This window comes from Mustelus asterias, chromosome 14 (assembly GCF_964213995.1).
Source record: "Mustelus asterias chromosome 14, sMusAst1.hap1.1, whole genome shotgun sequence".
In the NCBI taxonomy this organism is placed as follows: Eukaryota; Metazoa; Chordata; class Chondrichthyes; order Carcharhiniformes; family Triakidae; genus Mustelus; species Mustelus asterias.
The window spans coordinates 6208938-6231301 of record NC_135814.1 but is presented as its reverse complement, the minus strand read 5'-3'; the positions used below and the strand labels follow the sequence as shown (position 1 = coordinate 6231301).

General features: G+C 45.5%; 1 protein-coding gene across 1 annotated transcript in view; it reads right to left on the bottom strand.

Moving 5' to 3' along the window:
• Positions 1-318: 318 nt before the first annotated feature.
• mnx2b (motor neuron and pancreas homeobox 2b) overlaps positions 319-22364 on the bottom strand; it is a 51561-nt gene continuing 29515 nt past the window's right edge. The window contains exons 2-3 of the mRNA XM_078227825.1: positions 4662-4822; positions 319-1538 (exon numbers count right to left, since the gene is read on the bottom strand). Of these exons, the coding sequence (XP_078083951.1) occupies positions 1266-1538; positions 4662-4822 (434 nt within the window). The 3' untranslated portion in view covers positions 319-1265. The remainder of the gene's footprint in view (positions 1539-4661; positions 4823-22364) is intronic.

The window sequence follows — 22364 nt, the reverse complement described above, 5'->3', positions numbered from 1 at the left end:
TGGGAGGAAACCCACACAGACACGGGGAGAACGTGCAAACTCCATGCAGACAGTGACCTAAGCTGGGAATCGAACCCAGGTCCTTGGAGCTGTGAGGCAACAGTGCTAACCACTGTGCCACCCAACCCCAGGATGTGCAGCTAAGGTGGGTGAATGGAGTTGGGATATGTAATCTAGAAGAAAGACAGAACAACCTCAAGAGGCGGAATGACCCACTCACATCCCTAGGTGCACAAGTATCAGAAATGACCACACACATGGGGGATTGGTTCTACCTTTTAAACCACATTATCTTGTACAGAACATTGAACATATACAGAACTGTTTAATATTCACATTTAAAGCGTTGGCAAGCGTTTGCTTTGTACAAAGTTCGAGACATCACAGACAAGACTCCAGAGACAGACGTCCCGGACAGACAGACAGACACTGTATATTTGCTACTCCACGTAGGGAGTGTGGCAGATTCCTTTCAAATAATAAAGCAGACTATTTTTCTATTGTTAAAACCTCCGAGAGATTGATACCCTCACTCTAGTGCAGCTTCCAAAATACACACACAGGTCCACACTCGCACACACACACAGATGTACACATGCACACTCCCGCATGCACCCACACTTGCAAGAACACACACACTTTTGTAACATCTGCCAGCAATTTTTTTCTGGGTGCAGAATAATGAAAAGCAAAGTTAGAGAAATGTACAGGGCCACATGACATTTTGAAGTTCACAGTATTTGAATAAATTAAGAAAAGCATGTTACAAAGTCTTTGAAATTGTCCCCCCCCCCTCCCCCGCTTTGCAAAATCCTCCACTTTTGTCTCATTATTTGTTCTTAGTTTACACTCCTGTCCCTTCAAGTTTTCGAAAGAGCGAGATACTGTAGACCCGGAGATTTCTTTCCAAAATATAATATAAGAATAATTCACATTAAATATGACAAAAATAAAAAATAAATTAAATTAAACTGTTTCAGTACAATATAATATTTAAGTGCCCAGCAAATCAGGCGCTGTCTCTTTCTTTTTTTTTGTTTGTTCAGTTTTTGTTTTATTTGAAGAAGTCTTGTTAGTCTTTTATCTCTTCTCCTTGCTGATTTTTTTTAAATTCTCAGTATTTTTGCTGGATAGGTAGCAGGAGACAGAGAGTGAGGGCGAACTGGCCAGGCACTAGGACCCAGTGTCACGGAGGAGTGCAACTTTCTCAAGACCCAAGTAAAGTTTTTCTTTGTTGCGCGCGAAGTTTGCGCCCAAAAGTTCGTTCACAACGCCGAAGCGATTTTCACCTCCTTCCGAGTGACTTCGTCCTCCGAGCAGGAGCTGTTGGAGGTGTAGCCCAGTTCTGTGTTGCACTGCAGGAAGTGTGCGTTGTGGTTGCTGAAATCCACACTGTCTGACTCGGACCTGCTCTCGCCCCCTCCCGCTTTGTCCGCTAATTTTCCTGCTCGCTGCTTCTCAGCCTCCTGTGCTGCCTGCTCCTTGGCTTTCCGGCTCCGCTTCCACTTCATCCTGCGGTTCTGGAACCAGATCTTCACCTGAGTGAGAGTTATACAGAGAGAGAAAAAAAATTCTTAGCAGTTTGCCTTTTCCTTGTGACACTAACAGAAGCTGCATTTACAGAACAATTTACATTTATTATAAATAATAGCCAAGTTCCGCACACATGAGGACGGCCTCAACCGGGATCTTGGGTTCATGTCACACTATCTGTAACCCCCACGACTTGCCTGGGCTTGCAAAATCTCACCAAGTGTCCTGGCTTGGGACAATTCAGACCTCTTTAACCTGTGCTTAATCCTTTCTCCACTCACATTGTCTGTACCTGTAAAGACTTGATGTGGAGTTGCCTGCGTTGGACTGGGGTAGGCGCAGTAAGTAGTCTCACAACAACAGGTTAAAGCCCAACAGGTTTATTTGGTAGCACGAGCTTTCGGAGCGCTGCCCTTTTGTCAGGTGAGTGCCTGATCAGGTGACACTCACCTGATGAAGGGGCAGCACTCCGAAAGCTCGTGCTACCAAATACACCTGTTGGACTTTAACCTGGTGTTGTGAGACTACTTACTGTAAAGACTTGATTACCTGTTAAGACTCGCATTCCAACCATTATCTTGTAATTGAGCTTGTGTCTATATATGCCCTGTTTGTGAGCCCAACTCTCGACTCACCTGATGAAGGAGCAGCGCTCCGAAAGCTCGTGCTACCAAATAAGCCTGTTGGACTTTAACATGGCGTTGTGAAACTTCTTACTGTGCCTACCCCAGTCCAATGCCAACATCTCCACATCATTATAAACACAGTGGCACAGTGGTTAGCACTGCTGCCTCATAGCGCCAGTGACCCAGGTTCAATTCCTGGTGTGGGTCACTGCCTGTGCGGAGTCTGCACTTTCTCCCCATGTCTGCCTGGGTTTCCTCTGGTTTCCTCCCACGGTACAAAGATGAGCGGGTTTGATTGATTGGCCATGCTAAATTGCCACAATTGTGTCAGGGGATGAGCAGGGTAAATACGTGGGGCTATGGGGATAGGGCCTGAGTGGGATTGTGGTCGGTACAGATTCGATGGGCTGAATAGCCTCCATCTGCACTGTAGGGATTTTATGTTATGCTGGAAAATCTCAGCAGGTCTGACAGCATCTGTGGAGAGAGAATCGAGCCAACGGGCGGGATTTTACAGCCTCAGGCGGGATTTTACGGCCTCGCTCATCCCGCAACCATAACATCATACCCAAGGTCCGCCCCTCGCCTGCTCCAAGTCCCGTGGCGGGCAGGATGGTAAAGTTCTGGCCAATGTTTTGAGTCTGGATAATGAAGGGTCAGCCTTGACGAAGGGTCGTACAGACTCTAAACGTTAGCTCTGTTTCTCTCTCCACAGATGCTGCCAGACCTGCTGAGATTTTCCAGCATTTTCTGTCTTTGTTTCAGATTCCAGCAGCTGCAGTATTTTGCCTTTACATTTATTATATGTTCTTTAATACAATAAAGGGTGTAATTTTCCCCCCAAAAATGGCAAAGGACTAAATCTTACCAAAATATAGTAAGAAGTCTCACTACACCAAGTTAAAGTCTAACAGGCTTATTTGGAATCACGAGCTTTCGAAGCACTGCTCCTTCATCAGGGGAGTGGAGGTAGGTTCACAAACACGGCATATGAAGGCAAAGACATAATTGCAAGATAATTACAGATTGGAATGTGAAGAATGGTTGGAATGCGAGTCTTTACAGGTAATCAAGTCTTTACAGGACTGTAAAGGAGGTAGGTTTGTAAACCTAGCTCCACTCACCTGATGAAGGAGCAGTGCTCCGAAAGCTTGTGATTCCAAATAAACCTGTTGGACTTTAACCTGGTGTTGTGAGACTTCTTACTGTGCCCACCCCAGTCCAATGCCGGCATCACCACATCATGGTTACCAAAACATGGCAGTGTGTTGTTTCCGGCAAGTTTCTCTTCAGAAACCGGTTGGTTTTATCTCCAGATCTTACCACACTCTGCCTAAAAATATCGAGGGGGGTGCATTTCATGCCATCATACAGGGGGACAGGGCCTCAACACACTGGCAAAACTAGGCTGCTCTTAAACATGATGCCCTGATCATAGCCTGAACAAACCTCCCTTCCAGCCCACCACGGAGGTCTCAGGGGGTCTCCAACCCACCCCCCGATCGGAGTTGGCACTTCTCTACCACCCTCCCCAGATCATTAGCCCCTTCTCCTCACTAATCATTGGCTCCTTCCCCTCACCCCCCACGATCATTGGACCCTTCTCCAACACACCCCCCCCCCCCAACAGTCTGAGCTGACACCCACCTGCCCCACCAATGGCCATTGCCAGCATTTCCAGCTCCTCCGTTCGCATTCATCTAAATGAATCTCCCCAAGTACACCTCCCCCCCACCCCCCCGCCCTCCCCGGTGAGGCTTTCACTGGATCCAGCCCTTTAGCACAGGTTGACACTGTCAGGTTGGTACTGCCAGGTTGGTATGGGCATGGTGTCAACCTGGCCATGCCAACATGTGCCAAGGGGCATTGCCAGGCCATTGGCCAAGTCCTTCACCCCCAGGGGCTATACATATTTTTGCGCTACTGGGGAGACCTCCACAACAGGTTCACGTCTGTGTGAACCTGTTGTGAACCACGCCAATGTGACGTCACATTGGCATGGGGTTAATGTCTGGCGAGGGGGCGGCTTAGTAACATTTATATGCACTCAGATTAATGAACCCACGTCCCTGGTGCTGAGAGGCAGCAGTGCTAACCATTGTGCCACCCAAGGTCTTAAAGGAAGAGAGAGGAGCAGAGAGGTTCAGGGAGGGAATTACTGTCCCAACAGCTGAATGCATGGCCATCAATGGTGGAACGATTAATATCGGGGATGCTCAAGAGACCCGGTATCTCGGTGGGTTGTGGAGCTGGAGCAGATCAGTGACATAAAGGATAGGATTGGAACATAAGGATAAGAATTTTAAAATGGAGTCATTGCTCAATTGGGAGCTATGCAGGTCAAAGGGCACAGAGGTGATGGGTTGGTAATCTTACAACACCCCAAAAACCTTTCACAAGCAATAAAGTTCTTTGGAAATGTAGCCAATGCTGTTGTAATGTAGGAAATGTAGTAATGTGCCATTTCTGCTGGACTGTGCTGTTGCGTGGCTGCTTCCTTACCTGGGTTTCTGTCAGCATGAGGGATGTGGCCACCTCGAAGCGTTTGGGCCTGGACAGGTATTTGTTGAGCTTGAACTGGTTTTCCAGTTCCAGGAGCTGTTGACTGGTGAACGCCGTCCGAGGCCGACGGCATTTCCCCATCAGTCCTGACTGGGGCTGAGCTGGAAAACAGGAAAGGACAAGCAAAATGATTGACCATCTCAGACAGTGTGCATTTGGATAACACGTCTCACAGCAATCCCGGAGCATGTTACGGTGGAGTGCAGTCACTGTTGTAACGTAGGCAGTCAATTTGAGCACAGCAAGCTCCTTCTTCCCTGCTGCTGTCAGACCTTTGAATGGACCTACCTCGCATTAAGTTGATCTTTCTCTACACCCTAGCTATGACTGTAATACTACATTCTGCATGCTCTCCTTTCCTTCTCTATGAACGGTATGCTTTGTCTGTATAGTGTGCAGGAAACAATACTTTTCACTGTATGTTAATACATGTGACAATAAATCAAATCAAATCATAAACAACAATGTGATGATGACTGCATAACCTGGGTTAGCATCCCTGCCTCTGAGCCAGAAGCTCTGGGTTTGAGTCCCACCCCAGGAATCGATGGCCAAGTTCATAACACAGCAGTCAACCTGCAAAATCCTCCCAAACATGCCAACAAGCATGCTCATTCCATCAGTATAAACTCATTGCTAAGCCGACATAGATATAACGAACATTGACACAAACTGGGAAAGCCGCTGATGACCATGACCTTAGAGGCTGACTGAAAGGACATTGAAAGTCAAGCAGAAAGGGAAAGGACATCTGGCAAACAGATGCAAACAGATACCAGTGAATCGTGCACTCTCAGCCCAACTTGAGTCCAACTGATGCTTAAGAGGTGACCACCAGGACACAAGGAATTGTACATTTCATAGCAATTCACAACAAATCCATGATTATCTTCCCCTTGACTGGTCAGAAATATTTGCTTTGCCAGCTGGTTAATAGCCAGTGTGCATGGACAGCACAGTGGTTAGTGCTGCTGCCTCAGAGCGCCAGGGACTGGAGTTCAATTCCAACCTTGGGTAACGGTCTGTGCAGGGTTTGCAAGTTCTCCCAGTGTCTGCATGGGTTTCCTCCAGGTGCTCCAGTTTCCTCCCACAGTCCGAAAGACATGCTGGTTAGGTGATTTGGCTATGCTAAATTCTCCCTCACTGTACCTGAACAAGTGCCGGAATGTGGCGACTAGGGGATTTTCACAGTAACTTCATTGCAGTAATGTAAGCCTACTTATGATACTAATAAACTAAACTAAAACCATGGGATCATTTACATCAACCTTAAGAGGGCAGGCAGGACTTTATTTTAATCTCTCCACCGGAAGATAGCACAGTGCTCTGTTGGCTTGAAGACTCTGGAAAGGGACTTTGTGGTATTGTGGCCCCTTTAAGAGGCTTTTGGCTAAGGGCCACATTCTCAGGCCAGACCCTATGGAATGTCAAGGGAGGGGAGACTGAGCAAATCGAGTGCATGGGAGCATATGCCAGGTCGCAGGAGTCAGGAAGAAGCAGTGTACAGTCACATAGTAACTCTGTCTGGCCCTAGTTGCAAATATGGTTATTTGTTCAGTTGGCAATAAAGCCAACTTTAGCCTCACCGATTCACCCTCAATTTGTTACAGACTTGAGCCTACAATGTTCAGATTCAGTGGCAAGAGTGCAACCCATTGGTGATGGAAGAAATGGACCAAGAAAGAGCAATACCAACATCAGCTTAGTTTGTGCCTGTACAGTGTGCTACTCACAATCTGCTGTCAACACTAGTGGTGGTAGAGCAGTGGTAATATTACTGGGCCACCAATCCAAAGAGCTAGACTCATAATTTTGGGTTCAAAATCCCAACATTGCAATTGGTGAATGTGAATTCAAGTTAAATAGTATAAATGATCAGGAAGCTGTCCAAAGGTTGTAAAAATCTACGTGATTCACTAATGTGCCCCTAGGGAAGAAAAACAACTATGCTTGCCAGATTTGGATGTATGTAACTCCAGTCCCCACGTCACTGTTGATGAACCTTAGTTAGCCACTGGCAGTGTAACACTTTAAGAAGTCTAATAACACCAGGTTAAAGTCCAACAGGTTTATTTGGTAGCGAACGCCACTAGCTTTCAGAGCATGCTGCTCCTTCATCAGGTGGAGTGGGAGATCTGCTCACAAACAGGGCATACAGAGACACAAACTCAATTTACAGAATGATGATTTGAATGAGATTCTTTACAGCTAATCAAGTCTTAAAGGTACAGACAATGTGAGTGGAGAGAGCATTAAGCACAGGTTAAAGAGATGTGTATTGTTTCCAGACAGGACAGCTAGTGAGATTTTGCAAGTCCAGGCAAGTTGTGGGAGTTACAGATAGTGTGACATGAACCCAAGATCCCGGTTGAGGCCGTCCTCATGTGTGCGGAACTTGGCTATCAGTCTCTGCTCAGCGACTCTGCGTTGCCATGTGTTGTGAAGGCCACCTTGGAGAACGCTTACCTGAAGATCAGAGGCCAAATGCCCGTGACCGCTTCCGCCTTCACGAAACACGACAACGCAGAGTCGCTGAGCACAAACTGATAGCCAAGTTCCGCACACATGAGGACGGCCTCAACTGGGATCTTGGGTTCATGTCACACCATCTGTAACCCCCACAACTTGCCTGGACTTGCAAAATCTCACTAGCTGTCCTGTCTGGAGACAATACACATATCTTCAACCTGTGCTTAATGCTCTCTCTACTCACATTGTCTGTACCTTTAAGACTAGATTAGCTGTAAAGAATCGCATTCCAATCATCATTCTGTAAATTGAGTTTGTGTCTCTGTATGCCCTGTTTGTGAACAGAACTCCCACTCCACCTGATGAAGGAGCAGCGCTCCGAAAGCTAGTGGCGTTTGCTACCAAATAAACCTGTTGGACTTTAACCTGGTGTTGTGAGACTTCTTACTGTGTTTACCCCAGTCTAACGCCGGCATCTCCACATCATGACTACCAGTGTAACGTTTTGTCAGTACTCCATTGGAGTGTTAGTACAGGAAAGGGAAGTGAAATAACTCCTCAGAGACCGGTGTCCCTTCACCAGATTCTCTTTATTTACAAATTCTATTCCACTCCTAATAGTGCTTTAGGTACAAACTCAAAATCCAGAGTGTCAGTAGCTCTGACGCTCCTCTATATATATATATATATACATAGACATATATCTATACAGGTGAGGCTCACTGATTGGGCAGGCAATCATTACCTCAATCAGGGATCTCAGACTCCAGAAGGCCTCATTGAAGTCATTACAGGAAGAGAGGGAAGGAGTGTGGGCCCCACATAAACAGTCATGGCCACTGCTGCCCTTGCCACAGCCTTCCCCGCACCCCCTGCCCCCTCACCCCACTGTCTGGGATCACGTCTCCACACTCCCAACCCTGCAATTTACCTTGCTGGTGTGGTCCTGGCCTTGGTGCAGTGCGGGGCACTGGGGGAGGCCTGTTTGGCTCCCTGCATTTCATCTATCAATTTTAAAATAACAAAGAACAGTACAGCACAGGAACAGGCCCTTTGGCCCACCAAGTCTGTGCCGACACAGATGCCTCTCTAATCTAATATTTTCTTGTCTCTATATGATCCATGTCCTTTCATTCCAGATCTATACAGATGTCTCTTGAATGTTGTTATAGAATCCGCTTCCATCACCTCCTCCAGCAGCACGTTCCAGGCATTCACCACCCTCTGTGTGAAAAACTTGCCCCTTCCATCTCTTTTAAACTCCCCCCCACTCACCCTCACTCTCAAGTAATTGACCCTTCAACCCTCGGAAAAAGACTCTGACTATCCACTCTATCCAAGCCTGTCACAATCTTGTAAACCTCTATCAGGTCCCCTGTCATCCTCCGACGCTCCAATGAAAACAATCCAAGTTTGTACAACTTTTCTTCGTAGTCCAACTCCTCCAAACTAGGCAACATCCTGGTAAATCTTTTCTGCACCATTTCCAATGCATCAACATCCTTCCAGTGGTGTGGCGACCAGAATTGTACACAATACTCCAAATGCAGCCTAACCAAAGTCTTATACAGCTGCAACATGATTTTCCAATTCCTATACTGAATGCCCCAACCGATGAAGGCCAGCATGCCATATGCCTTCTTGACCACCTTGCGCACCTGAGTTGCCACCTTCAGAGAACTGTGGATCTGCACACCTAGATCCCTCTGTATGCTAACATTTCTATGTGCTCTACCATTTACTGTGTGGTTTCCTTCTGCAGTAGACTTTTCAAATCACATCACCTCACATTTAAATGAGGCCAGGGATGAAAATGGATCCAAGAGAGTTGGGAGGCAGTAAAGATTACCATGCAGGAGAGAAGCGAATATGGATCTACAGGAAGAGATGCATCTGTTAAGGAGGAATTGGTTTATCATAGAACCATAGAAAATTACAGCTCAGAAACAGGCCTTTTGGCCCTTCTTGTCTGTGCCGAACCATTTTTTGCCTAGTCCCACTGACCTGCACTTGGACTATATCCCTCCACACCCCTCTCATCCACAAACCCATCCAAGTTTTTCTTAAATGTTAAAAGTGACCCCGCATTTACCACTTTATCCGGCAGCTCATTCCACACTCCCACCACTCTCTGCGTGAAGAAGCCCCCCCTAATATTCCCTTTAAACTTTTCTCCTTTCACCCTTAACCCATGCCCTCTGGTTTTTTTTCTCCCCTAGCCTCAGCGGAAAAAGCCTGCTTGCATTCACTCTATCTATACCCATCAAAATCTTATACACCTCTATCAAATCTCCCCTCAATCTTCTACGCTCCAGGGAATAAAGTCCCAACCTATTCAATCTCTCTCTGCAACATTACAGTTATCATTAAGTTAAATAGATGTTAATCATTGGAGCACTAGATGGTGCTCTGAGCACACACTGGCGGTCGCAAGTATGAACGAATGTCTGGTTCTTTTGTATTTCTCTCCAGCTGTGAGAATCCAAATAAAATCAGAAGTTTCTGTTCACAAAGATACACCGCAGTAACTTCTGTCCAACCCCACAAAACTGCATAAATTAGCAATCTCATGGGTACTTGCTGGCAGTAAATAATAGTAGGTCTACAAGCAGGGAATTGCAATCTATGGTTAGAAATGGGTGCAGTGAGTTTAGATGAATTATTGTGATGTACATTGTTTTATGATCCCAGCTGATGTTAATACTGGACAAGTCAGATCTCAGAGCTCCCACAAACAGCAATGTGATAATGGCCAGATAATTTGTTTTTGTGACATTGGTTTTCCTTCCCTAGTGAATTAATTTGACTTTTTACAACTTTCAGATAACCTAATTATTGGTGAGGACATTGAAATAGTGTCATGGGATCTTTTGTGTTCACCTGGGAAGGAAGGCAGGCATGCAGTTTAATGTCTCACCTAGAAATATAGCATCTCCAACATTGTGGCACTCCCTCAGTACTGAACTCGATTGTCAGCCTGTGATAAACCTGTGCTTGTGTCTTTAAAACACCTTGATCTGAGATTCCCTTTGATATGGTCACCCTCATTTATGGAATATTCTTCTTCTTCCTCTGTCCTCTGGCTGAAGGCGGGTTTGACCCAAAGTGTCGCGTCTTCCACCACAGGTAGAGCAAAGCAGCAGCTCCTGAATCAACCCCAGCTGCAATGAGGATTGAATCCCATGCCGTTTAGTCAAATGAAACAACTGCAACCTCACACAAGGAGTCCAAGTTGTTGCAGCATTTTTTACATGCATGTTGTAACCTAGAGTATGGATAGTGATAGTAGAGGCTTCAATTTCTTTCCATCACATGGCTGACCAGGAATCTCTAACTGCATACCATAGCAACTGTTAGAAGGATTTATGAGTATATATCAACCATTTAGCTACATTTTCAATTCACTTTCTTGGCCATCAAGTCCTGGGGTAGGAGCTTCTGGCTCAGAGGCAGAGACACTACTCCTTACTCACTGCACCATAAGACCTCCCTATTTCAAAACTACATCTAAGATATATAATCATTTTATAACCTCTTAAAACTGCCAATCAAGATGCCTACATGGCCCCCCTGCTGAGATAAGTATTTTGAAATCCAGCCAAGTATTCATAACGGGCTGAGCATTAATAATAAATCCTGGGAAACGTAAAAAATTGAGATTATTGAAATTGCAAAAACAAATGGCATTTTTATTTCGGATAAACCAACTGTCAAACTGTGGTCAAACACATCACACTCCAAAGCAAATGACAAATGCACTCCAGCAGAAGGCATCTGCTTTTTTAAAAATCTAAGTGAAAGCTGCAGAGTTTTTTCAATTCTGAAGAGCTGCAGATTTAAATCACTTCAGGTCATGACATTTAAATAGTCCTTGAGTCTGCCCTTCTGAAGTAATTATGCCTCTGCCATAAAATCATGGCTCCCACAAAGTGGGTTAAGGTATCTGGAACATCGAAAAAAGGATTTGTTTGAACCCATTGCAAACTTCACATGGTCTAACAGATTTGTGGAGTGTTCCAGTGTGAATCATGCCACACCCCCTTCTGCCACCACTCTGACTGCCTGTCATTGGTGTGCTTTGGACAGATTTACGGGGCGGCACGGTAGCACAGTGGTTAGCACCGCTGCCTCACAGCGCCAGGGACCCGAGTTCAATTCCCGGCTTGGATCACTGTCTGTGTGGAGTTTGCACGTTCTCCCCGTGTCTGCGTGGGTTTCCTCCGGGTGCTCCGGTTTCCTCCCACAATCCAAAGATGTGCGGGTTAGGTTGATTGGCCATGCTAAATTGACCCTTAATATCAGGGGGACTAGCTAGGGTAAATGCATGGGATTATGGGGATCGAACCTGGGTGGGATTGTGGTCGGTGCAGACCCGATGGGCCGAATGGCACCGACCACAGTCCCACCCAAGCCCAGTTTCCTCCCACAGTCCAAAGCTGTGTGGGTTAGGTACATTGGTCATGCTAAATTATCTCAGTGTACCTGAACAGGCACCTGAGTGTGGCTGATACTTCCCCCACCCCAGCTGTCTGACCACCCCCCCCCCCACCCCACTCCTGACTGTACCCAACAAGCTTAAGCTTGCAAAACTCACCATATAGCGTCCAAAATGAGATGGGATTCTGCGATTGGACAACACTTGCTAAACGGAAGAAATTAGAAGAAGAGTCATATTGGACTTGAAATGTTAACTCTGAAAGATTTTACAGGCTGATAATCAACCTGGTTGCCCAACTTATCAATGCACCTTCCTTGGCCATGAAGTCCTGAAGTGGGATTTGAACCTGGAGCTTTCCAGCCCAGAGTGACTGTTTCCTCACTGTTATAGTTACTTGATTTGATTTGATTTCTTATTGTCACATGCCCAGAGGTAAGGATGCTTCTACTGTGCAACAAGACCTCCTAGAGAACACATCAGTGCTTATAAAATGGCTTACTCCAGCTATTTCCCAGGAATTACAGCACTCCTTTGCAACCTCAAAATTGGATCATCGCAAGGAGTGCTTTAATATTTCTCGACCTTGTGCTGATCCTCGCTAGGTCCCAGGTATTATTGAAGAGCAAGCACTGTCTTAAAGATGATGTGGAGATGCCAGTGTTGGACTGGGGTAGGCACAGTCAGAAGCCTCACAACACCAGATTAAAGTCCAACAGGTTTATTTGGTAGCACGAGCTTTCGGAGCGCTGCTCCTTCATCAGGTGATTGATGAAGCTCCGAAAGCTCGTGCTACCAAATAAACCTGTTGGACTTTAACCTGGTGTTGTGAGACATCTTACTGTGTCTTAAAGATGTCTGACCATGCCTCATAAGGCTACTTTTCTTGTAGACTTTATCCAATTACTGGGCACCATAGAACCACTGATTCCCTGCAGTGCAGAAAGAGGCCATTCGGTCCATTGAGTCTGCACCAATCCTCTGAAAGAGCATCTTACCCAGGCCTGCCCCTCCGTGCTTTCCCTGTAACCTTGTCCATTTCCCGTGGCTAATCCCCCTAACCTACATATCTTTGGACACAAAGGGGCAATTTAGCATGGCCAATCTACCTAACCTGCATAGCTGTGATTCTCCCATCCTGCTGTTCTAATTTATTAATGCAGTGGGCCAGGAAATTCTCATGTCAGCTGATTCACGGGGTTTGCGTGAGCATTCAGGCCCCGCTTGCATCTCCCAGCGCCAAATGTCTGGTGGCGTCTGCTCCGTGCCAGAAATCGGCGGGATGTCACAAAGACAATTTACATGGTCATTGTAATATAATTTAAATATGATTAGCGGGCCCAGGACTGAAGTTTCTGGGCCCACTAGAATCTCCCACTCTGCCAGGGTATTTCACTCCAGCAGGGATTACTGTAGCTCTCCACTTTCAGGGAGCTAGTGGCCCAACCCCCTGGAGTGAAGGGGGGGGGCAACCAGGCCCCCCAGGTGTTGGGCAGGCGGGGGCGGTGGTGACCCCTGGGCATTGGCAACCTGGTATTGGCCCCGGCACTGCCCAAGGGCTAAAGTGCTAATGCCCAGGGGGCACCTTGGCACTGCTTATTGCTTCCATTCTGCATAGGCATCGGTGGGGAAAGAAGGGAGGGCAGTGATTGGGGCAGGCGGGGGGGGGGGGGGGCGCAGCCAGGGGGAGGCGGAGTTTCTTCTCTGAACTCCCACTGAAAAAAAAGTGTGAATTACTCCAGTTTTCATGCAAATTTGACACTTAGAATTTTTTTGGGAGAATTACACCCCACATCCTTGGACTGTCGGAGGAAACCAGTGCTCCTGGAGGAAACCCACACAGACACAGGGAGAATGTGCAAACAGTGAGTAACCCAAGGCCAGAATTGAACACGAGTCACTGGTACTTTGAGGCAGCAGTGCTAACCACTGTGCCACAGTGCCACCCCTCATATTTCTTGTAAGAAGTGACAATGCCCAAGTTGGTTTGCAACCAATGTCCATCTGGCCACTTCATTTTCATGAATTCATAGGATGTGAACATCACTGGCTGGTCCAGCATCTATTGCCCATCCCTTCAAACCTCTTGAACTAAGTTCAAGAGGGCATTTCAGAGGGCATTTAAGATTGCCGTGGCTCTGGAGTCATGCATAGGTCCAATAGGATGGCAGATTTCCTTCCCTAAAGGATATTCATGAACCAGGTGGGTTTTTACAGCAATCAGCAGATTTTTATTGAATTCAAATTTCACTATCTGCCGTGATGAGATTTGAACCCAGGTCCCCAGAGCATGATCCCTTGGTTCCTGGATTACTAGTCCAGTGACAATACCACGATGCAACCACCTCCCCCCATCATATGGCTCAGTTGCCAGAATGTCAGAGAGCGATCATACCCCGACGATTTTATTTGCCACAATGGCTAATAGGATTGTAGTTTTTTTACCTGACAATTTTCTCGGTTGCAAATCACGGGGCGGCACGGTAGCACAGTGGTTAGCACTGCTGCCTCTCAAGCGCCAGGGACCCAGCTTCAATTCCCAGCTGGGGTCACTGTCTGTGCGGAGATTGCTCATTCTCCCCCTGTCAGCATTTGTTTCCTCTGGGTGCTCCAGTTTCCCCACAGTCCGAAAGACATGCGAGTTAGGTGGATTGGCCATGCTAAATTGCCCCTTAGTGTCAGGGCGGCTGGCTAGGGTGAATACATGGGGTTATGGGGATAGGATCTGGGTGGGATTGTGTTTGGTGCAGACTCGATGGGCCAAATGGCCTCCTTCTGTACTGTAGGATTCTATGACCATTAGGCATCCATTTTCTACTGCCCTTTTACGTTCCAAAATGCCAGTTGCTGAAAGATAGAACCGGAGCCAATCTTTGGACATTTTTACGAGCATTGAGGTTGGGTGGATGGGCCATGTTAAATTGCGCCTTAGTGTCAGGGGGATTAGCAGGGTAAATACATTGGGTTGGAAGGATAGGGCCTGGGTGGGATTGTTGGCGGTGCAGACTCGATGGGCCAAATGACCTTTTTCTGCACTGTAGGGATTCTATGACTCACAGAGTTACACATCACAGGCATGCACTTCCTAAACCAACAACCACAGCTTCAGTCGGTGACTATTTTTAGGGGCACACATTGTTATCCAGGAACTGCATACAATTAAACATGATTAATATACAATTCACACCAAGAGGCCAGATTGTGCAGAGATCTTGGAGCGTTACGGGTTAAATCATACTCCTGACTCCAAAATTGTCCTTCTGGCAGCTACTGTGTTGCAATATAAAGGGGCCGGCAATGTGAAAGGGATTGGCTGATTTGTCAAGCTTGCTCCAGTGTGCCTCCTGCCTCGCTTGCATCGCCAGCTCTCTCTTTCAGCGCCTTCTAAATTTTACTTCATCTTTCGCTAAAGCAGGGATCAAAAGAAATTTGTAGCACCAGACACGGTGACTGGGCCAAGTGATATGCTGCGGCAGCTGATATATTGCTTCACAGACCCATTCAGCAACAACTGTCTCTGACTCTTTTTTTTTAAATATAAGGATTTTAGGACTCACGCCAGGAAACACTGTGATGCACAGTGAACAAGGAAATTGCCGATATGTGTCAGATCAACCGCCCCAACATTAACCAATTGATTTTGCTATAACATCTTGCTGAGTGCATCATCACATTTCAGATTACATGATCTCTTTGCTGCTTCCGAATCTAACAAGGTGTCATTGGGACAAGGGTAGAACATTCACCCTTGCCCACTCCAGCCTGGATCATGCAAGGTTTGCATTACTAGCCTTTGACATGAAGCACATGTTACATTTGATGTGTTGAACAATGGGTCAGTTAGAGCGCAATTTATGCATCAGAATAATACCATTTTATACATTACGTCAATACATAGATGAAGGACAGATCCTACCACTTAAACTTTGATTTGATTTGATTCATTATTGTCACATGTATTAACATGCAGTGAAAAGTATTGTTTCTTGCGTGCTATACAGACAAAGCATACCATTCATAGAGAAGGAAATGAGACAGTGCAGAATGTAGTCATAGCCAGAGTGTAGAGAAAGATCAGCTTAATGTGAGGTAGGTCCATTCAAAAGTCTGACGAAGCAGGGAAGGAGCTGTTCTTGAGTCGGTTGGTACGTGATCTCAGCCTTTTGTATCTTTTTCCCGATGGAAGAAGGTGGAAGGGAGAATGTCCGGGGTGCGTGGGGTCCTTAATTATGCTGGCTGCTTTGCCGAGGCAGCGGGAAGTGTAGACAGAGTCAATGGATGGGAGGCTGGTTTGCGTGATGGATTGGGCTACATTCACGACCTTTTGTAGTTCCTTGCGGACTTGGGCAGAGCAGGAGCCATACCAAGCTGTGATACAACCAGAAAGAATGCTTTCTATGGTGCATCTGTAATAGTTGGTGAGAGTCGTAGCTGACATGCCAAATTTCCTTCATCTTCTGAGAAAGTAGAGGCATTGGTGGGCTTTCTAAATGCCATGGTCAGCATGGAGGGACCAGGGTAGGTTGTTGGTGATCTGGACACCTAAAAACTTGAAGCCTATAAAGTCTATATTTAAAAAGGGGAAGTTGCCTATATCGGGTGAAAGTGATAACCAACATCCATTCATCTTAATGTCAATTTCAAGGCTCACTTGAAACTAAATTAAAGGGTTATTTATCCAGAGAGTGGTTAGAGTATGGAACTTGCAACCACAAGGACTGAATGAGATGAATAATATAGATATATTTAAATGGAAATTAGTTAAACAAATGAGGGTGAAGGAAATGGAAGGATAAATCAATGAGGTTTCACCAAAGAAAATAACTTTTATGCGAGCCACTAGAATTATTGAAGGCAGGTGCTCTTTCCTCAAGAGAAGTAAGGGTGAGGGTTGAACTGGCAGGAGTCTTTAAATTTATGAAGGGGTTTTACAAGGTAGAGATGGTCACAAATATAGGATGGTCACCAATAAGTTGTTAGAATATAGAATTTGCTGTGGTAGGGTGTGGATAAGGCAAATAGCAGAGATACAATTAAGGTGAAGCATGAGGGGGAAAGAAATAGAAAATAATCCGGATAAAGCTGGATGATGGTGGTAATTTCACTGGACTAACAATCCAGAGGACCAGCCTAATCCTCTGGAGACACAGGTTCAAATCCCGCCACAGCAGCTGATAGGATGCAAATTCAATTAATAAAATCTGGAATTGAAAATAGTCTCAGTGATTGTGTCCATGACAACTATCATTGATTCCAGTTTATATAGGTTTGCTAATCCCTTTTGGGAAGGGAAACCGCCATCCTTATCTGGTCTGGACTTTATGGGATTTCAAATCCATAGTAACGTGGTTGACTCTTAACTGCTCTCTGAAATGGCATGGCAAGTTCAAAGGTGTTGGGCATGGGCACCAAATGAAAGAATTAAGAATGGGCTGTTGATGTGAACCCGATGTCCATGACACTCTCTGAGTGTGAGTTGTTGTTTATTGAATATTGTAAAATAAAAAACACAAAACCTTGGGAAAAATCTCAGCAAGTCAGGCAGCATCATTGGAGAGAAAAGCACAGTTAATGTTTGAGACCTGTGACATTTCATCAGAGGAGCTGATCTAGTGAGTTCTGACATTAACCTTTGCTTAAGGAGGAAATTACCCTCCCCCCCACACCCTCCCCCCCCCCCATCCTACCCCAACCATGCCTGTGTGTCATCCCTTACCCATCACTCCCTGGGCTTAGTGTGTCATCCCTTACCCATCATCACTCCCTGGGCCTGTGTGTTATCCCTTACCCATCACTCTCTGGACCTGGGTGTCATCCATTACCCATCACTCTCTGGACCTGTGTGTCATCCATTACCCATCACTCCCTGAGCTTGTGTGTCATCCCTTACCCATCACTCTCTGGGCCTGGGTGTCACCCATTACCCATCACTCCCTGAGCCTGTGTGTCATCCCTTACCCATCACTCCTGGGTCTTTGTGACATCCCTTACCCATCACTTTCTGGGCCTGTGTATCATCCATGACCCATCACAATCCACTTGCTGAAACTCAAATTCTTGCCAGTGACTGATATAAAATAGATTGTTTAACAACTCCTGGGTTTCCCTAATGGCCATATGAAGGGATTTTGATAGACCGAATGAGGAAAACTTGTTTCCACTGGCAGGAGAGTCAGTAACTTGAACACACGGGTTTAAAGTAATTGGAGAAAGAACTGGGGGAAGGGGAGATAAGGGATATTTTTTACACAATGTGTTGCGATCTGGAAGGCGCTGCCAGAAAAGGCGGTGGAAGTAGATTCAATAGGAACTTTCAAAAGGGAATTGGATAAATATTTGAAAAGGAAAAATTTGCAGGACTGTGGGGGAAAGAGAGCGGGGGCGTGGGGTGGGGGGGGGGAGAGTGGGGTGAATTGGATCGCTCTATCAAACGGCGAGTACCTGCAGGATGGGCCGAATGGCCTCCTTCGGTATTGAGAGATTCTGGGTTTTTATTCCAGTCAATTTCTCCCCACTTGGATTGGGGGAATTTTACTTAATGTTCAGATAGATCCCAAATCTGCCCACACACCAATCCTGACAAACTTGCTTCCCTTGATCATATCCAAAAGTGCAAATGAGCGAAGCGCCGAAAGTACACAGGGGGGTGAACACCTCAGCTTTTTAAAAACCTTGTCAGGCGATCAGAACAAGATGCCCGGTTACTGCAATTGAGGCAGCGGGAGGGAGTCTTCCTTTCTCCGCCGAGGGACAGTGACAAGCAGCATCCTAAAGTACTTACACTGTGAAATAACACACGGATTGTGACAAATACTGACGTTAAAATTACTTTCCAAAATCCCTTTCCGTGTAATAATTCCAAATTAAGTCATTGGCCTGTTTTAAAGCATTGTCGATTTTAATTTTAGAATATAACAATATAGATAATTCATACTGAAACCAGCCTTGAGCGTGTAACTGTTTCGATTTGCCTGGTCCTGACAGGATACAGCAAAAACAGAGTTCAAACTGGGAGCTATTGTCAGTATCATTAAGAATGTCTCTCTTTTTGCTACCTGTTTCTTGTTGCTTCACAAATTGCCCCCCCCCCCCCCCCCACGCCCCCACCTGCTCTTTCTCCGTGAATATATCTGCTTTCCTTTCTTTCTGTTGGGTTCTCTTTCTATCTCTTTCCGCCTGACTTACTTCCCATCCATTTTCCACACTCTCTCTCTCTCTCCCTTCATTTTCGCGACCTCTTATTTCTCTCCCCCCCCCCCCCCCCCCGCCCCCGCCGCTGTATTAAGGGAGATTATTGGGAGAATAATTCTAGGGTTACTGGGCTAATTAAGGATCGGTGACCCAGGGTTCACAACCCCACCATGGGGGTCGCTGGGAGATTTTAATTCAGTTTCTAAATAAAAAGCTGGGAGTACACACAAGCAGCTTTTGTTCAATGTCCCTCTGGTTTGCTAAATATTCTTTAAGGACAAAGACGCAATGGGCAGGGGAGACACAGGGTTCAAAGTATCCTTTGAACTGGTAACCCAAAAGGCCAGGTTAAATCACAGGATCAAATACAATTCATAAAATCTGAATATAAAACTAATCTCATTAATGGTGATCATCAAACTATCATGGATTTGTGTAAAAACCCATCTGGTTTACTGATGTCCTTCAGGGAAGGAAATCTGCCGTCCTTTCTTGATCTGGCCTCGAACTTTTTTATTAAGTTCATTAGTCACAAGTAAGGCTTACATTAACACTGCAATGAAGTTACTGCGAAATTCCCCTAGTCGCCATTCGGACGCCTGTTCAGGTCAATGCACCCTAACCGGCACGTCTTTCAGACTGTGGGAGGAAACCGAGGCACCGGGAGGAAACCCACACAGACACGGGGAGAACGTGCAAATTCCACACAGACAGTGAGCCAGGCCGGGAATCGAACCCGGTCCCTGGCGATGTGTGGCAGCAGTGCTAACCACTGTGTCACCCAGCAATGTGGTTGATTGACTCTTAACTGCAGCTCTGAAATGGTGGCGTGAGACACTCATTTCAAGGGCAATTAGAATCATAGAATCATAGAAACCCTACAATGCAGAAGGAGGCCATTCGGCCCATCGAGTCTTAGGGATGGGCTATTGGCGAATCAGGCCTCAGATCAAGGCCTGGGTGTCGTGCAATGCCTTTCCTTGTCCGCTTAGATCTTGTTTGTCTCTCTGGTGGGGGGTGGGGGGGGGGGGGCATGAATTGGATTCAATTTGAACTGTTTTTGGAGCAAGTAAGGAGATGGACTAAATGCTGGAAAATCTCAGCAGGTCTGACAACATCTTTGGAGAGAGAATAGAGCCAACGTTTCCAGTCTGGATGACCCTTGGTCAGAGCTGTTTCAGATTCCAACATCCGCAGTATTTTGCTTTTATAGAATCGCTACAGTGCTGCATCCTAAAGAACGAGGCCATTTGGCCCATGGCGTCTGCACTGACCACAATCCCCCTCATCCCATATATTTATCCTGCCAATCCTCTGACACTAAAGGGCAAATTAGCATGGCCAATTAACTTAACCGGCACATCTTTGGACTGCGGGAGGGAACCGGAGCATCCGGAGGAAACCCACGCAGACACGGGGAGAACGTGCAAACTCCACACAGACAGTGACCCCAGGCCGGAATTGAACCCGGGTCCCTGACACTGTGAGACAGCAGCGCTATCCACTGTGCCCAGTAGGTTAGTAGATTGAAAGTTTGCCTGGTCCACTCTGAACATTGGCTTTGTAAATATAAAAATGGAGTAATTTTTTAAAAAAAGATTGGGGATGGATTAAAATTGCCTCGCCTGTGACACCCGCAACCAGTGAGTGAATGGAATTATCTAGATTTCACCATCCTTTATTCCTGTGCCCACCTGGGTCTGCTTCGCTTGCTTCAGAATCACCTGCACTGAAATCTTTCTCATTGTGAGAAACAAGCTGAGAACAAAATTAAACTCCGGATAATATCGGAGATTCAGGGGCGCCAGCTAGCGAGGACCTTTGTTCATTTTAACCTTTGCTTAACACTCGCAGTGAACTGGCCTTTGTTCGATCCCGTTAAATGTTAGACACGGAATCGCGGATTACCAAGAATAACATTTGGTCTGTACAAGTGGCGGCGATGGTACCATTCAAATGCCCTCACACTAACCGATTTGGATTTTTTAATGAATGAAACGAAATGTGATTTACGAAACTTTCGCTGCTCCGCCGTCGTGCGTTAACGAGTCAACATCGCCCGCCCGACCATTGTTAAAATTAAAAAGTTTTGAACGGGGATCTTTGGCGAGATCGGAATTAATTTATTAAATGAGTAGTCAGGGGGAAAAAAAACAGATGTGGATATTTAAACGAAAACTGATATCGACATAATAGATATGAACCGGGTAGGTTTATCTGAAAGATTAAATAAATTAACGCCGTCAGAATTTTACATTATTGTCCTGAATAAATAATGTGTTTAATCTCTATAATATCATTGGTTAATTGTTACAATCCTGTCTCACTCTAACTGCAGTTGGAGATATTGTGAGATAAATATATATATAAATGTATATAAATATATACATTTATATATAAATATATATTTATTATAAATGTATATAATACATATACATTTATAACAAAATTTATAACAAAATCCTCACCATATTTTACACTTAGATAAATAATGTGCCTGGATTCCATTTCAATTTCTGTCGATTTTTTTATTCCACGGCCTATCTTTTAGACACATGTAAAGATAATAATCGATTCGTTGTATTAAACCCAACTGCGGAATGTTGGAGAATTTTCCCACCCGTGCCCAGCCCGCGTGTGGTTTCAAATTGAAAAATTTTATTGAAAATTCCTTGTGTGGCTCGAAGAGAAAGGGGACAGCAGCGAGGAAAGCGAGCATTATAGTTAAAAGTGGGAATATTCTTCCTGTTGGAAATTGGGACATCAGCGGTTGGATTGTGTTAGTTTTTTATTGAATACTAAAATCTCGCTGACAAATCCCCGTCCTACAGCTCGGGACAGAGAGAGAAACGATAAATAATTAGGTGTAAGTAATTATTTATTTTCCATCATTGACGACTATGTTAATTAATCCCCCGAGGTTCAGTGTCTAGTGCCGAGGGCTCGCTCCGTGTGTGTGTGTAGAGCTCTGAAATGTGTGTTCAACCAGTTACGCTGCTTTGTGAAAGGACCTGTTATTTCCAGTGTATCTAACCCTCCACCCCACTGTGTCTCGGAGACACGTCTCTCCATAACACATTTCCTTAGCAAGTGCTTGGGTTGGATGTTTTCGCACGGGCGGCAAACATCTCCAACGTTCTGCAGTTGGGTTTTTAATACAACGAGTCGATTATTGTCTTTACATGTGTCTAAAAGATAGGCCCTTAGAATAAAACATCGACAGAAATCGAATGGAATCCAGGCACATTATTTATCTAAAATATATAGTGAGGACGTTGTTATAAATGTATATCAATCACTCCTTCTCGCAATATGTCCAATTGCAGTTAGAATAAGATATGATGGCAACAGTTACCCAATGATATTATTATAGAGATTAAACACTATTTATTCAGGATAATATTGTAAAATTCTGATTGCATTAATTCATTTAAAGGTTTCATAGGATGTGGGTGCCACTGGCAAAACCAGCATTTGTTGCCCTTCCTTAATTGCCCTTGAACAGAGTGGCTTGCTGGGCCACTTCAGAGGGCAGTTAAGAGTCAATC